Source organism: Tachysurus fulvidraco, chromosome 2 (genome assembly GCF_022655615.1).
Source record: "Tachysurus fulvidraco isolate hzauxx_2018 chromosome 2, HZAU_PFXX_2.0, whole genome shotgun sequence".
Classification (NCBI taxonomy): Eukaryota; Metazoa; Chordata; class Actinopteri; order Siluriformes; family Bagridae; genus Tachysurus; species Tachysurus fulvidraco.
Window position 1 is genome coordinate 13,680,295 of NC_062519.1, and position 16,556 is coordinate 13,696,850.

General features: G+C 42.0%; 1 protein-coding gene across 5 annotated transcripts in view; it reads right to left on the reverse strand.

Moving 5' to 3' along the window:
* Positions 1–16,556, reverse strand: part of kif21b (kinesin family member 21B) — a 54,411-nt gene that overhangs the window by 12,709 nt on the left and 25,146 nt on the right. For 3 of the 5 annotated variants that reach the window (XM_047806034.1, XM_047806038.1, XM_047806043.1), the window contains 19 exons: positions 15,581–15,770; positions 15,413–15,476; positions 15,093–15,317; positions 13,636–13,750; positions 13,405–13,543; positions 13,083–13,271; positions 12,797–12,996; positions 12,230–12,337; positions 11,704–12,017; positions 11,435–11,588; positions 11,091–11,294; positions 10,164–10,265; positions 9,829–9,994; positions 9,368–9,428; positions 9,207–9,255; positions 8,846–9,051; positions 8,575–8,649; positions 6,704–6,817; positions 3,950–3,988 (listed from right to left, as the gene is read on the reverse strand). In XM_047806034.1, the coding sequence (XP_047661990.1) occupies positions 3,950–3,988; positions 6,704–6,817; positions 8,575–8,649; positions 8,846–9,051; positions 9,207–9,255; positions 9,368–9,428; positions 9,829–9,994; positions 10,164–10,265; positions 11,091–11,294; positions 11,435–11,588; positions 11,704–12,017; positions 12,230–12,337; positions 12,797–12,996; positions 13,083–13,271; positions 13,405–13,543; positions 13,636–13,750; positions 15,093–15,317; positions 15,413–15,476; positions 15,581–15,770 (2,714 nt within the window). The remainder of the gene's footprint in view (positions 1–3,949; positions 3,989–6,703; positions 6,818–8,574; positions 8,650–8,845; positions 9,052–9,206; positions 9,256–9,367; positions 9,429–9,828; positions 9,995–10,163; positions 10,266–11,090; positions 11,295–11,434; positions 11,589–11,703; positions 12,018–12,229; positions 12,338–12,796; positions 12,997–13,082; positions 13,272–13,404; positions 13,544–13,635; positions 13,751–15,092; positions 15,318–15,412; positions 15,477–15,580; positions 15,771–16,556) is intronic. The other 2 variants (XM_047806035.1, XM_047806046.1) reach the window with 1 other exon arrangement.

A 16,556-nucleotide genomic window follows, 5' to 3' on the forward strand; every position in this document is an offset into this window, starting at 1 on the left:
ATAACATTTATTTTTAAATGAGATCTGCTGTACGTTTTTGTCTGTTGGAGTGTAGCTTTCAGAAAGTAATGGGGAAATTCGTGATTCTGATCGGTTAACTCTCTAAACCATAGCAGCTGGTAGCCAATAATGTGTGATTACATAAAATAAAGGATGGGTTGATTTGATGTCTAAGGGACTTTTTACATGAATCTTTTATGAGTTTCAGGACAGAGCGATTTCTCTACTGTGCTTTTCTGCTCAAATGCTTTTGTGCTTTGTAAATAACAACATGGGGAAAATACAACCATGTGAAGACAAATATGACACTCTTACAGGCTTGCTTATTTATTTATAGCCCTATAAAATATTTGCTGGAGACAGCCCCTGCCCTTTTTTCTTCACAGACTGAACTTTAGCGAGATGCCCTCCAATTAGGATCACAGCCATCATATCATCTCTCTGGCAGCTCCAGACACTTCAGACCTGCCGAGCCTCTAACACTCGCCTCCAACTGGCTTCACACACTTTTGGCTTGAGTTACAGGTCCGAAGCGATTACCAGTGAGGCAGCCAGACAAGAGGCAACGAGGATTACTTGCCTCCATCTCGAAGGAATGTGACCCACGATGTCGGTGCCTCATGCACTGTCGCAGGAATGACAGAATTAGCATGACACCTGCCACGCTCGCTTGCATCAAAACATGGGCAGAACAAGAAGCGCAATGCTACCGGCAGCAGCTCTTCGAATAGAGCAGAGTTTCTGATTTAGCTCCAACGTAAAACTTCACATCTGTCTCAAAATGATCGGAGGGAGCGTCGTGAAAGGACGTGATGTGCCGTGACAGCTGGCAGTCTGTGTTTCGGTGTGGACTTCTGACGAACGGAAGCCAGAGGCAAAAGGAACGGCTGTCACGGAGCAATTGTTCAACACATTCAGTGTTCTCGAATCACAACGGAGAGGTCGCTATCTCCGTAAATGGCCAATGAGAAATCTTTTATTGGGTCCTAAAGGCACAACTGCAATAAAATTTAGGGTTGCTTTCACATTCTACCGTCTATCTTCTACCTCAGATGTTTCTTGGAGCAGGGCAGAATAATTACCCTGCGCAAGCACTAAGTAAAGTAAAAAAAAGAAAAACAAAACAAAAAAGAAGGCACCGATTGTACACAAACTTACTAATAGTTTAGTTCTGTTGTCAAACCTCCTAGTCCGAAAGCTGCGCATCTTGCCTCCTAGAGTTTCAGAGCCAATTAGCCCACATACTTCTATGGAACCGATGAGCAGCCTGGCAGAGCTTAACAGTCCTTCTCTCCACTCTGCAAAATAACGAGGATCTCCTCTTGAGGCTGGCACCATTCCCGGCGTGTCTGGCCTCGGGCCATTCTCTGTCTCTGGGAAGTCATCCGTGTGAGACGGAAACGGACTGAGAGATTCAGCACAGAAAAATTTGGTCTCCAGTGTGCAAGCGTAAGGGCTTAGCAGCTCTGTGTTCCTAATAATGGCCGAACCGCCATTCAGGGTAAGTTGGACAGAGGAGACGGGAGGAGAGCTGATTAAAGAGGAAACTGGAACATGGTGGCTAAAGGAGGAGGCTGGGGAACTTGTGGCAACCAGGATGGTAAAATATGCATACATTCACTGGCCACTCATTCTTGCAATTTTTCAATCAGCCAATCATGTTTAGGAAGCACATTGCATAATATTCTACATGTCTAGAGCATTAGGTAACATTTACATCCAGGTAATGTCGGTGCGTTTCGGTGCGTATTGTAGCCTCTGTTCTCGACTGTCAGGACTAGAACCTGATGCCCTTCTGAAGTTTGCGAGATGCTTTTATGCTCACCGCAGTTGTAGTTAGTAGTTCCTTTATTTACTGTAACCTTCTTGAACCAGCTTAAATCAGCTGGCCATTTTGTCTCTCTCTCTCTCTCAATCTGTCATCAATAAGGCATAGAACTGCCCACAGAACTGCTGCTCACTGTTGTGAGTCCTGAGAGATTTTCAAAAGATACTTCAATCAAACAAATCATCTGGCACCAGCAATCAGGGAACATTGTTTTAAGGTTTCGTGTGATATTGAACTTAAGCTCTTAATCTGTATTTGCATAATTTCAAATATTATGCTGCTGAATGTTTGACTGCTTGGAGGATTACATGAATGAAGAAGGGTACAGGTGATCTTATTAAAGTGGTTGGTGAGAGTATATTTTCGAACCAAGTTTCTGCATGCTCACTAGGACAAAAAAATGTCAAATAAATAAATGTATTAATATGACCTCAGGAATGTGCTACTTTATATTACGTGATTCCTGCTAGAGAGATAATGCTGAAATAAGCATCTGTGAAAACAAATCGTCTGAGGTTTGTTGGGACTCGACAGCAAAGCCATGTAGGATGGTCAATGGCTGATGTGCTCATTTGACCCTGCAGGTGAGTAATGATAGTTAAGCGGAGGATAATATAGTCATGCGACATCTTTTCAGCCCTCGCTGTTCGCCAAATCACACTCGAGCGATCAAGCCCACATACCCAGGTGTATTGCCATGCTGAGCAAACGTGTCACGTTCAGTGCTAAAATCACACACACACACAGAGCTCAGCATCAAAAACAAAACTCTGCATGCAAGCACATTCTATAATCTAATCCGGTAAAATGATACAGCAAACCCACAGCATATCAAAAAAAGCCACAGAAATCATTTTCTAAATCAAATCTTCATGCAGCACTTAAAATCAATGCAGAGTGAGCTCGTGGTTATGAAACCGTTTAGGAATGAAACAAAAAACAGGTGAAAGAATGGGATCTCCGTTCTGTCTCAAACATCAGCAGGGAGGACAAGAGGGTGAGGATGTGATGAAGCAACATGTTTAGTGGATAACCAGTGGGAGGAGGGAATCATGGTGTGAATGAACCTTATCGGACTACTGCGGTAAAGGGATTTGCTGCTGTTTGTCAAATAAAAAAAAAAGGATCAAAGGATCAGGAATCTAATAAAAACACACGCAGATCTTTCTGACATGTCAGTTTGGGAGCAAACAGTTGGAGCGTGATTGTTTTAGAGGCTGGAAAACCTGTAAAAGGGGGTTATTCCATGCTCCCCACGTTCCATCACAATGCCATTAGTTTCTAATGGGATAACGAGAGCTTCTCGACGGAAGAAAGAAAAATGCAATCACAGTGTCGCGATAATAGGGTTATGAAGGTGCAGAGAGATTGCACTGCAGGCTCTATTAGATAAGGTAAAGTAGATTGCGTGGCACACTAGAGCAGACTGCAGCTTTTGAATGAGCCAATTTATAGGAGTCTCGCCTACAGAGACTAAAAGAAACAGAAACGCATCAGACTTTATTATTTAGAGTTAACAGCCTTAAATATGTTGTCAACCGGCACTAATGGACAAGCAGGTTGAATAGGCACAGTGTTACTCAGACATGAAAACGTTTGCTAACATAAAAAAAGTTAATGAACCATTATTCCTATATTGTACTAATGAATTTTAGGTCAATAGGGAAAAATCAAAATTGTTGTCTTTTGCTCTAACGAGGTAAACTGGAGTCTTTTGCTCTAACGAGGTAAACTGGAGTCTCTTGCTCTAACGAGGTAAACTGGAGTCTCTTGCTCTAACGAGGTAAACTGGAGTCTCTTGCTCTAACGAGGTAAACTGGAGTCTCTTGCTCTAACGAGGTAAACTGGAGTCTCTTGCTCTAACGAGGTAAACTGGAGTCTCATGCACTCTCTAATAAAAAGGAGTTTTTAATTTCTTAGGTTTTCTCAAAGTTAGACCATAAGGTTCATTCAATGCTTTGATTCACAGCAAACACAGAACAGGGATGGAAAAAGGGGAGGGGCCAACAATGTGTGGATTCAGCATGCTCAAACAGTGGCCACACCCTCCACACAAACGGTCAGACAGACCAATCAGGCATCAGGAGCAACAAAAGAAGACAGTTAGACAGAGAAATCTACCTGAGGACCTCCGAGAGAGAGGAGTCGCTGTCATCAGACCTAAAGGGCAGAACAGCAGCAGGGTTAGGGGAGGGTGGGAGGAGTCAGTTACAGAAAAAGGGAGGAGGGATTTTTTTTTTTTTTAAATGGAAAGAGGGAAAGACTCTCAGGAAACAGGCAACAGATAGAAGGATATGAGGATAGGAGAAGAAAGGGAGGAGTTAAGAGGAAAGCGTATGTAGAGTGGGTCAGGAAGGGTTAAAATGATATCCGACTGGACATCACAGGAGGTGGAAGTGGAGCCCACTCTTGGCTGCAATCTTTAAAACATTTGCCCTGCCAGTGCACGCCAAACTCCCACTGCAAATATTTAGGAGCTTCAGAGTGCAGCTTTTTTCTTCTTCTTTTTTTTTTTTTTTTTTAGTAAAACCCAGCATCGTTTTATTTTGTAGTTCAATTACAAGTTGTGCTTCTGAAGCTCTTTAGGTGGAGAATATTTTACGCAAATTTTAAGCAGAAACGCACACCGGGTGTTAAACAGATTCCTGACAAAACGGTCACAGATGAGAGTTTGCTCTGAGGTCTCATTAAGAGATCTGGTGTCTGTGGAAGTCACGCAAGACAAAAATGACCATGAGAAACAGGAGCAAATGTTTTACTGGAATAAATGTAAAAGAAAAGAAAAGAAAGAAAGAAAGAAAGAAAGAAAGAAAGAAAGAAAGAAAGAAAGTGGGAATATCTGACCGATCAGAAACGGGGCTCTTATTTTCACCCAGAAATGAGTTTCAGACATTGTGATGGATTTCCTGGTCTGATCATTAGAAAACCCAGCAACCCTCCACCATGTTCTGCTCGGAGGATTCATTCTGGTGCCACAGCAATAACAGCAAGTATTAAAAATTGATGCAAAGCAATTAAGCTACTCTAATACACTATTGAGGGTAAACACACCGGGCCTCATTTAGCAGTGTTTTAGTTAATGCTTCCGTAACTAACAATTCTTGTCACATTTACAGCACTTCCAGTAATACTGATTTACCTTGTATTCGCTTGTGTGCATGTTAAAGAAATATAATCAGCCATACATCTACTTTATTATCTCCTCACACGCAAATTTTATCTCCTGATATTTAATTTACAGACTGTACATTTCATAGTATACGAAATTCTTTTTTGTTCCAAACTAGGGATTTTCACAAATACCACATTTCTCACGTAAATGTTTCCGCAATTGGTTTTTATTTACAATGCTCTTATTCTGTAGAAGATCTGATAAGAGTCTGCATGGTGGCCCGTATGATAACGATCTGCCCCAGTCAAAAGACGAATCTACGTGAAGGGAAGTTCGAGTACACGGAGTGAAATCTCAAATCCTGAGGAAAACAATTCAGGAAACCGGCAGCTCTGAACCTCTGAACTAAAGCCAAGTGAACCACAGGTTAATGAAGTGCCAATCTTCCACTTTAGGACACCACCGCTAATCAGAATTAGTCAGCGAACATTAATCAACATGGCATGCATATGCATACGCATAAAGGAAGACATGAAGAACCGTGTGAAGTGCTGGTCCGGTCTTACACTGATTATAACGAGGACTCGTAACTGTGCGTGTCAAAAATACGATGTCCGATTCCAACTAAACGCTTGCATTATTGTATCACTTCCTATTCAGTTGAATGGCAGTATAATAAAAACAGAGCAACAGAACACATCACGGCACACAGACAATCATATTTTGTCTCTTAAGTAAGAAATAAAACTTAGAAATGTGCTTCACAAATCATCGCCACTGGAGTCTCTTTGAAAAAACAAAAACAAAACAACAACATCTCCATACTTTCATCATATCAACAAGACACTTGTATAAGCGGTTACTATAGAAACTATAACTCGGTAGAATGAGTGAGTTAATCCTGAATTAAACCTGAGACTTAAAATGACAACATTTCTGTCAGAGCTGCTGTTTTTAGAACATCAGCTCGAACAATTCAAAGCAGTGTGGTATAAATATTATAAATAAGTCTTAAAAAAAAAAAAAAGCATGAAGCAGGTTAACAGAGCTTCTCTTTATGATCTTTTATTATCGAATGCTGTCATGAACAAGCAAAGAAATTTTAAACTCAGTGGGCAAAAAGAAATGATGCTGATTCTTTACGAATCTTTTTACACCGATAAAAACCACGGAGAACACCGTAACCACCAACATCCATAAAATAAATGTGACGATAACCTTTCAGAAAAGGCAAGAATAAGCCACCGCTTGCTGTGAAATACAACAACTCGTAGATTCACTGCTCCTTTATTAATATGCAATAGGCTGAAAATAGAGCGAGTGAAGTACGGTCCCCTTTAGTCCTGTACAGAGATCTCAGGCGCTGCTGATTCGATTATGAAAGGAAAAGGCTAACATGAGCCGTCTTCAGAAGGGGGTATAATTGGTTATCCTGGGCTAATTTACCCACTCGCCATGCTATAATGAGCATCCGCTGGAGCCGTGGAGCATTAATAATGGGGGACTCTCAAGCAGTGTGGAGAGCGAACTCCGCGATTGGATGAACTTTGACGGATTTTCTCGGCTAAGAAAGCACCTCTCCTAATTGGCAGCTGAGAAGGATGGCTCAACTCGTTTCTCACGTTCTCAATATCTCAGTAGCTTTCCTCTCAATCGCACCTTAACGAACTCAAAACAAACTGTGTGTTGAGAGATGGGAAATTCAAGCCAAAATCAAGTCTAATCCAGTAACATGCTTTAATGTAATGCATCTGTGTACTCACTTGTCCAGCGCAGAACCCTGGCTCTGGTTGCTTGTAAGGCGGGAGAAAACATTGCGGTCGTTACGGGTACGGAGGGGAGGGGACGAGGGGGGGGTGTAGATGGTCTCAGGAGGTCTGAGGAGAACAAACACCGGATTAGAAAAGTGCAAGTCACTGTACTAAAATTACAAGAGTAAAGTAAGTGTCTTAGGTAAACTTTACAGAGAAAGTGAAAGAAAGTATGGTGACCCGTACTCAAAATTCGTTCTCTACATTTGACCCATCCAAAGTGCACACACACAGCAGTGAACACACACACACCGTGAACACAGACTCGGAGCAGTGGGCAGCCATTTATGCTGCGGCGCCCGGGGAGCAGTTGGGGGGTTCGGTGCCTCGCTCAAGGGCACTTCAGTCGTGGCCGGCCCGAGACTTGAACCCATAACCTTAGGATTACGAGTCAGACTCTCTAACAATAAGGCCACGTAGAGTCATCACGTGGACATCAGAATGCTACGATGATAATAACCACCATCTGTACAGTAACTACCCCAGTTATGAAAGGTGCCTAGTAATTTGTATTTCTCATTTCAAAGTAGATGCCAAACATTCCAAAATGTTCTAGTGAGTTAGGAGTTGAGAAAATGACTGCAATCAGACACGAGAGAGAAATGGTTTAAGCTGCAGAAATGATAATGCGCTGGCTAAGAGTCCGTGTATACAGGAGCGATACCGTTTTTCTTACAGACCTCTTGGGGAAATCAGCAGTGGCACATTGTACTTCTGAGAACAAGGAAATATGCAACACTACAGCACTGGTGATTTGCAACTCTCGTAGCTCTCACGCCCTCACACTCAAACTCTCCCATCATTCACACACTCCCTTCCCTACTACTTTACCAGGGCGTAATGAACGGGAGAATAGCTCTGTGTGTTATCATCATTACAGCTCGATGTGGCCTGTCAGGGCTCACTGGAGTCGTTTCATATAATAAAATCGCAACATAATGAACAAAAAATGCCACAGGCTATATTAAGCCTAATATCAATTAGCAAGAGAAAACACCTCCTTTTATATGTAGCTTTTCCTGTAAATCTATTCACTCGACAGAAAAATCCCGTAACAATCAGGCACAATATGTACAAACTGAAGAAGTTTGATTTTAATGTTACTTCTAGGTTCTTGTCTGAATACTTTACACAATTAAAAGCATGATTAACTGGGAAATTCATGATTGAGTAGCACAGAATAATTAAAGAAGAGGCTTCATGAATATTCTAGCACACAAAGAATCAATTTTTTTTTCGTTAAAAGAATAAAATGTCTAGCATTCTCTGTTTGCTGGCCAACTTAATATTATTCCCTAGAGCTCTCAGATTGCTTATTCCACATTTTATTACCTAATTAGCATTTTAATGAAGCTAAAATTTAAATGAACATCAAAATTTCCACCATAAAACTCTTAACACTTTAGCAGTCGTGTGTTTGCAAACATGAACATTAGCTGTAGCGTGACGGTATGTGTTCATGTTGTGGAAATCACGGAAGGTGAAAACACGGCTGTAATAAAAACTTTCATGTTTGATATTCATGTTTATTTAAATCACACAGCAATCCAATCTCCAATGAGATCATGGGATTTTTATTTGAAACCCCTCTTGTGCACAGAAGGACAAAACCAACTGGCTTCTTATTTAATGCGAATGCTTCCAACACATGATGTCACATGAGAGCCTAGATCCTAAAGAACACCGTAAAGCAGTGAATGGGATTCAGGTCCAGAAAAACTGGAGTGAACATGCAACCAGTAGAAGAAAAATGTACCACACAAGATACAGAAGAGGGTAGAAGTAGTGCATCACTGTGAGGCTGAGTGAAGTGTGTTTGTCACCTGTATGATTGACTTCTATCGTATGATGGCCGCCTGGCGAACGGAGAAGCGTCTGAGCATCTGGACTGCCTGGGACTGAACAACAAACAGACAGCGTCACAACCTAATCATAACAGCCTCAAATCATTTCTGTTCAAATAGACAAGCACTTGACTACTTTAGCGCTGCATTATTCACTTCAATGTTTATTCTAACAGTGTCTTCAGACCTGTGAACTCTAAAATGCTCAGGAATGCAAAATGCATTGTGAGAGTCACATAATCTCCCTTACAATGTGTGTCCTCGGACCGGAAGGTTTATAGTGCGGGACATGCTTTCTCTGGAGTAGGTCTCGCGTAGAATGATGCCCAAGCCATTCTCCTGAATCTCGGACAGAGAGGCCAGAGACTTGGTGATGTTCTTGGTGGTGGTGTCTAGGACGGGACCCAAGTATTCGGCTGACACCGCCTTCATCTGACCTGCGATGCGAGGCTCAGACTGCAGAGATAAAATTTTGAATAAATAATTAAACAGTAAGCACTTGAGGCAGCAGATCCTAGGGAACATTTAGATTTATTTGCTTATACTGCACTGCCACCTAATGGATATGAGGAGGAAAAGCAGTGCAGATTTTTCCGAGGGGATGCGCGTACCTTGATCTTGAAGTCATCCTGACTGGCTGAAGATTTCATTTGAGAGTAACTGGGATAAAAAAAACAACAATAATAAACAGATATAGATAAATAGATATAGATATGATCAAATGATTACAATTAACTCAGATATGAAATCCAATGCAAAGCTGGAAGCGTACCTTGTTTCTGAGGCCTGGCTAAACTCGGACACCTCCTCGTCCGTGCTAGCGTAGCCGTTTTCTGTGGGGGAAAAAGACAGTATTTAAAAACAGTCCAAATAATCTAAATCCAAATAATATAGCAAATAATCTAAATGAAATGAGGATTTTATAGAAAGATTGACCTGAAAAATATCAAATCGTCATTACTGCTGTCACCACAATAAGCACACAAATGTTTTGGTGGTATTTTCCCTTTTACTTATCCAGTGTACCTCTGTGAGTGATGCCAGGTTTTTATGGGTCTACATGCAATCATCAGCAATTTCTAACATGCCAAAGTAACTTTCTATGTCTGTAACTATACAACAACATATAAATCAGTAGTAGTACGCAAGGTTTTCTACTCAGATCAGACTAACAAGTAGAAAAGCACATCCATTTTTCCTATTTAGGAAAAACACTGGTTTGAATCGACATACCCTGTTGGACATTGTGAATGAGAGCCTGTAACTCGGGGATACACTCTGCTTTCTCTCTCAAAGCGTCCAGGATCATGTGATTATGGGAGGAGCCGATCATGTCTGTCTGTCGCAGCTGTCCCTCTAACAGCCTGATCTGGGCTTCTTTCTGGGCGACCTGTAAATTCTGTACAGATATACATACATAAGCAAATTACACATGTTCAACTACAGACCCTAATCACTGCATCTCATTGCCACTGGGATAATTAAAATATTTTAACTTTCTTCTGGTAAAAAAAAGAAAAAAAAAAAGGAAAAAAAGGGTAATAAACGAAGAGTTTCAGTTCGCTCACTTTATCGATGGAGGCCTTTAGGAAGTGGTCCAGAAGGTGACGTGCTTCAGTCAGGGAACAGGAACTGATGACCACTGACATTTCCACTGAGTCCAACTCATCCTGAAGAGAAACAGGATTTTTCTCAGATAAATACAATTAGACTATTGGTGACAAATGTACATACACTTCTTCTACTTTTGTCTTTTCCCGTTACAGGTCACCACAGTGAATCATCTGTTTCCACCTAACTCTATCCTTGGCATCCACTACTCTCTCACCAATTATCTCCATGTCCTCATTTAACACATCCATATATCTCCTCTTTGGCCTTCCTCTTGACATGTTACCTGCAGCTCCTTCTCAAACATCCTTCTACTAATATAACCATCTCCCTCCTCTGTACATGTCCGAACCATCTCAATATATCCTCCCCAAAACAGCCAACCTGAGCCGTCCCTCTGATGTGCTCGTTCCTAATCCTGTCCATCCTCGTCACTCTTAAATAGAACCTCAACATCCTCATCTCTGCTACCTCCATCTCCTCATGCCTCCTGTCTTTTCCTCACTGCTACAGTCTCTAACCCATACAGCAGAGCTGCTCTCACTACTTTCTTGTACACTTTTCCTTTGATTACTGACGACGCACACATTTAACTTTGGCATGTTTTATGCCGGATGCCCTTCCCGATGCAACCCTCTCTATTTAGCCGGGCTTGGGACCGGCACAGAAATTATTGGCTCGCAACCCCTGTGGTTAGATTAGATATTATACATACACAAAATACATAATTATTCTTTTTGTTTAATTTTTTTTTTGCAAGGTGTGAACATCACAACACAATGTGCACAGTCTTCCTACTTAAATGTCTGTGTGTGTTTGTTAAAAAATAAAAACCGTTATGCTCTATAAAGCACATTGGGGTTAATCTGTGAGCAGACACTAACCTTGGTCTCTTCAATCTGTACAATTGTGGCCTGGCAGTCAGACAAGCTGTCATTGATGTAGTCAATGTTGGCATTGAGCACCTCGATTTCTTCGTTCATCTCCTGTACGACTCGTTCGTCCTCCTCCTCTCTAGGCCCCTCGCTCAGGAGTTTCTCTCGCTTACGCAACAGTGCCTCCTGCTGCATGGACAACTCCTCCCGTTTCTGATCAAGTTGGTAACAATACACAATTATAATGGAAAGCTACACGTCTACACTCTATTAGATTATATATTAGAAACCCATTAAAAAACACATTAGTTTGTACAAATAGAAATGATTTAAGCTACGCATGCAGGTGCTACCTTTATGAGGCGGTCCATGTCAGCCTCCACATTGGCAATGGTCATCCTCTGCATCACTATATCCATGACCCTCCTCTCCAGAGCCTGCCATTTTTGCCTCGCCGCCTTCGAGAAGCTGCTGCTCACACCCTTCCTCTGTAACTTCTTCCTGCCACTGCAAGGTCCAGACCAAAAATGTTTATAAAAGATAAATCTTTAGAAAAAAAAGGGTTCTGTTTCAAATGCAATAAATAAACAAACAAACAAATAAATAAATAAATGGCACTGACTTGGCCAGCCGGGACAATCCTCCCCCAGATCCCTCGCTCTCTCCCAGGTAGCCATTCAGCTTGTTGTTCCACTGGCGGACGATGCTGGAGACAGAACGGCTAGACTCGGGTTCTGATGACGTGGTGGTGGAGGTGGTGGTGCTGGCTGAGAGCTCGGCTCCAGAGTCCAGGCTGGGTGGACGACGAGAGGCGCGGCCCGCCACGCGCTCCGACATGGGTTTTGCCAGTCGACGCAGAGCCGTCACTTCCTGAGTCTTCCTCCTGAGGATGATCTCCTGCTGCCGCTTCTGCGACTCAAGAGAACGGATCTGATACTGCAAACAGAGTGAGAAATATCAGAACGCAGGAAAAATACTCACACGTCATTATTATTGCATAATTTCCTCCATTTCTTAAATACGGTGCAACAAAGACAATGAGCAGTGAATTCGAACAGAATACTGAACAGGAAGGCGACGCAGGCATGTTTTCTGCACTGAAATAGAAAACACAAGGCCGAAGCTGTGATGATGTAACGTCATGTAACCTCTTGCCGTCGCTGTTCCTTTTTGAGCTGGGCGATCTCTCGGTTCCTCTTGGCTTCAATCATCCTTCTCCTCTGCTGCTCCTCTTTCATCTGCTTCATTAACGCGACCTACGGCAGAAAGAAATCAAACAGCACACTGAGAAGTAATACAGAACATAACAGCAAATTCACCATGGTTCCTCATCACGGATTAATGAACTTCATGCATCATGATTTTTGGCTTTTGCATACACCAAACTTCAGAAATGAATACCTAAAGGAATCTTACTGCACACATTAAAATAATCCAATGAGTCTAAAATGTAAATCGTTGCTTTATGCGCATAAAATAAATCTGCGAGCTAAAAGACCAGAGGCTCTGGGAGATACATAAGGTAAAAGAGAATACTACTGTTTGTTCATTGGAGTAAAAACGATATGTACAGTTGTGAAAAATAGTTGATTTCGATACAAAATAGTGAAATAAAATCTATCTATGTACTGTGCAGGAACTTATGCACCGGATTTCTAATGGCTACTCTTTGCCTCTAGGTGGCAGAATTTGTCTATATTCTGCTTCTACCACACCTTGGCTTTCTTCATCTCAGCCACTTCAGCCTGCAGCTTCTTGAGCTCTCTCTCGTATCGGCCCTGGTTCTTCAGCAGGCGAGCGTGCTCCTTCTGTGCTGCCTGGAGCTTCATCAGATCCCTGTTCATCTCCTTCAGACGCTTCTCGTACTCCGCTTTGATCCTGTTGGCTTTCTCCTCTGTGTAGTTCTCCATGGACACTGTTATAAATCACATACAGGATGGATGATAAGTCGGGCATGTGGTTGCTCTAATAATGATAAAACATGGTGTAGTAAAGACTCACTGAGATTCTGCAGCACGCGGTCTCTCTCTAGCTGTGTATCACGGATCTTGTTCTGCAGCAGGATGAGCTTCTCCTCATATTGAAGTTTTAGTGTCAGCAGACGCCGCTGGCTGTTTTCCAATTCGTCTATTAGTTTTTGCTTGATCTCGATCTCACAGGTCAGGTCTGCCAGGTCGGCTTGGAGGTTTGCTGGAATTAAAAGAGTGACAGAACCTTTATCTAAATCTATTGACATTTGCAAATAAAATTAAAAAAAATACATATATATTTATATAAAAATCTGATAAAAAAGAAAAAAGAAAGCTAAAATTATTCTGCAAACCTTTTTCATCAGAGTCCGAGTCGGAGTCTACCAGACTCTCGTCACTGTCAAATTCTTCCTCCTCTCTGGTCTCCTCTATCTCATCCTCTTCGTCTTCCTCACAGCCGCTCTCCTCTTCAGGCAGCGTGTACATACCCTCCTGAATACATATACAAACTTAACTCAGGATAATGTTGCATACTTCTTTTTTCAAAGGATGACTCGTAAGAGTCTTAAGAAAAAAGTTCAGACCACTTCAGGCTCATTATCCGAGTCGCCGTCTCCGTTCTCTCTGCTCTCACAGCTCTGGCCATTCTCCTGAGCCTGGAGCTTTGCTCTCTTCTTCAAGCCCTTCTCCCGTTCTGGACTGGAAAAGCACAATATATAAAAATAAAATGCATTAGTACAACTTATATCACAGAACATTAATCAGCAGTTCTAATACAGCAGCTCTGAATTAGTGCCAATCAAATCTGTGGTGTGATTCAAATGTGTTATACACAACTTCAACTCTTTTAATTAAATACACATTTTATTTAGTGTCAGGATTTATGGAAGGAGGATCAGCACTGGGTAAATGTCAGTACGTTTTCCACCGCAGGAGTGTCTTCAGGAGTTTCTCAGTGACATGACAAACTGTGGATTTTTATTTATTATTAATCTCAAGACAGAAAAAAAACGGAAGCTGGTACGAGAATGGCAGCTGTTTTAATGTACCTGATTAACAGAAACTAATTTGTCTAACTTACTAACTAACTATAAACAGACAAAAAGCATGACGTTTATTATCAGATGATTGTGGTGTTAGAAAAAAAAAGAAAAAAGGAAGGAAGGAAATAAGAGGAAGGTATTACATTATAGATCACAGGGATGATCCTCCTAGTCATCACTTATTTTCCTATAACAACATGTTCCAGAGTATTTACTCCGTACATAATATTCAAAAGCGCAGAACAATGAGGATGCACGAAAAAACACTACCAAATAATAGTAACCCTGGACTTCAAGGTCAAGACACAGAAAAACACAGTCCTCATCCATAAAACTTAACGAGGACTGTTTTATAAGTCTATATCAGTCAAGAAGTAGTCAAAGAGTGATTTCACTTTACACTTTGCCAGAGGGACCCGCAAAAGACAGGAGAGATTAATGCCAGTGCTGCTGCTGTACGTGATCAGTCTGAGTCATCCTTTCCCTGTCTCGTAATACCAGCACGATCTGTGCGGATCAAAGCGCTTAGCTATTACCTGAAGCCTCTCACATTACAGCCAAATTCTCAGACTCCTCCGCTACAGTGTGTGCCCTTCCTCTTCCCCTTCCCCACTGCACTGAGAGATTTACGGAGGGACCATTTGTATCTGTGCCAGAATGTTGTCCTCTGCATTATTTATTTCAAATCATTTGCACACAGACCTGGCAGGTAAATCTGAGATCAGCATGTTTTACAGCTGGAGACATCACAGTTCATTCCAAATCTCACATACTGCTTCTTTAATGAGTTTTGGATTCTACTTTTGCTACCATAAACATGTGAATCAAAGTGAAATTCGTTCCACTTCTCGATCTTGAATCCAGAAGCTATAATTTGTATGCTTTGTTTTAAATAAACATGGTACCGAATCAAATCGGTAAAAAAATTTTTACTGGCTGCGGGTGTCACCAGAAGCAAATTATCCGGTTTACTGCTTGTGTTCCACAGGAGTTCTCACCTCTTACGCCTTTGATTCCTCTCTTTCTTCTTCAGCCTCTCGATGTCTAACTTGGCGCGACGAAGCACGTCCGTCATCTCGGCCTCCATGGAAATGGATGGGGAGGAGCCCAGAGGGTGTCCGGGTGCAGGTGCGTGAGATGCAGGGTAAGGAGAACGGGATGAGAGACGAGAGACACTGCGTCTCAAAGACTCGTTCATCGCCTCGCTCTCCAACAACTTAGACCTGAGGAAGACCAAATGACATTTATCTCCTGGCAGAGAAATTATGGACAGAACTGTGTGCAAAACGGTTATTAGTCATATTAGAAAATATCTCACCTGAGCTCTTCAATCTCCCGGATGTAGTTTTGGATCAGATTCCCAATCTCCTCGTTAGTTTCCCCTAAGGATAAAAAAAAAATGATTTATTTTAAGATTCAACAAAGAGATACGTCTATGGCAAGGTGCAACGACTTGACAATGACAAGTCATGTGTATGTGTGTGACCTGTCTTCGTGAGCAGTAGGTTAATCTCATTGGTCAGTAGTTGAGTGACTCGGGTGTTAAGACGGTCGATAGTCTCCTGCATGGCTTTCACACGCATGCGCAGGTTGTCGTTTTCCTTCTGCAGCATGGAGTTTTCCTGGAACAGGTCACTGAAGCCTTCTGAGCCGTCCTCCCCGGCCACACGCTTCCCCTGCAGAGGGGTAGAGGAGAACATACAGGAAGGAAGTAATTACCGATTAATGACAGACTTATAGAGAGAAAAACGCTCTGAAGTCTCATCACTCACTTCTACCAGTCAGTCCTTGTTAACGTGTCTCAATACTACTGACGCTAACCGCTAACCACTAACGCCACTCAGGCGTCTGGGCTTCTGTCGTCCCGTCCATCACAGCACGGTTTATTTAGCGCTGTGCCTCATCGACCCTACAGTGAAATGAGATCCTGTAAACCCACATCCTGCTAATCTGTGTCATCATGCTCCTCCACAAACACTATGATCGTTCACCTCGTGTCCCGAGGCCTTTTCCAGACTTGCCTGCTTGTAACATCAAAAGCAGGAAACGCCACAGAGAAGAATTTCTGTATAAGATTCATGAAAGAAGAATCTACATCAGCGCTTTGAGGTTTATCAAGAACATGAAACGCTGCATTTTTTTTGCAGCAAAAAGAGGCTAGTGAGGTTACCACAAACCGACACAAATTAGTCTGTGGTTAATCATAATCAAAAGCACTGACATTGTACTGGCACCTATTTGGTTTGTAATTGTTATTCTTTGATGGACGATTATTGCAAATATTCACTGCATTCATTTTGGGCTTGGCACCTCGATGCCTTTTGCGCCACCATTAGATCAACTGCTTGGAGTAGGAGATAAAATATTTTGCACTTAATTGCACTTAATTCAAGGGCAGGTTCATTGCATCGATCGTTTTCCGCCATACTGAATTTCCATCCTTTAGAAAGAACAGGGATGGA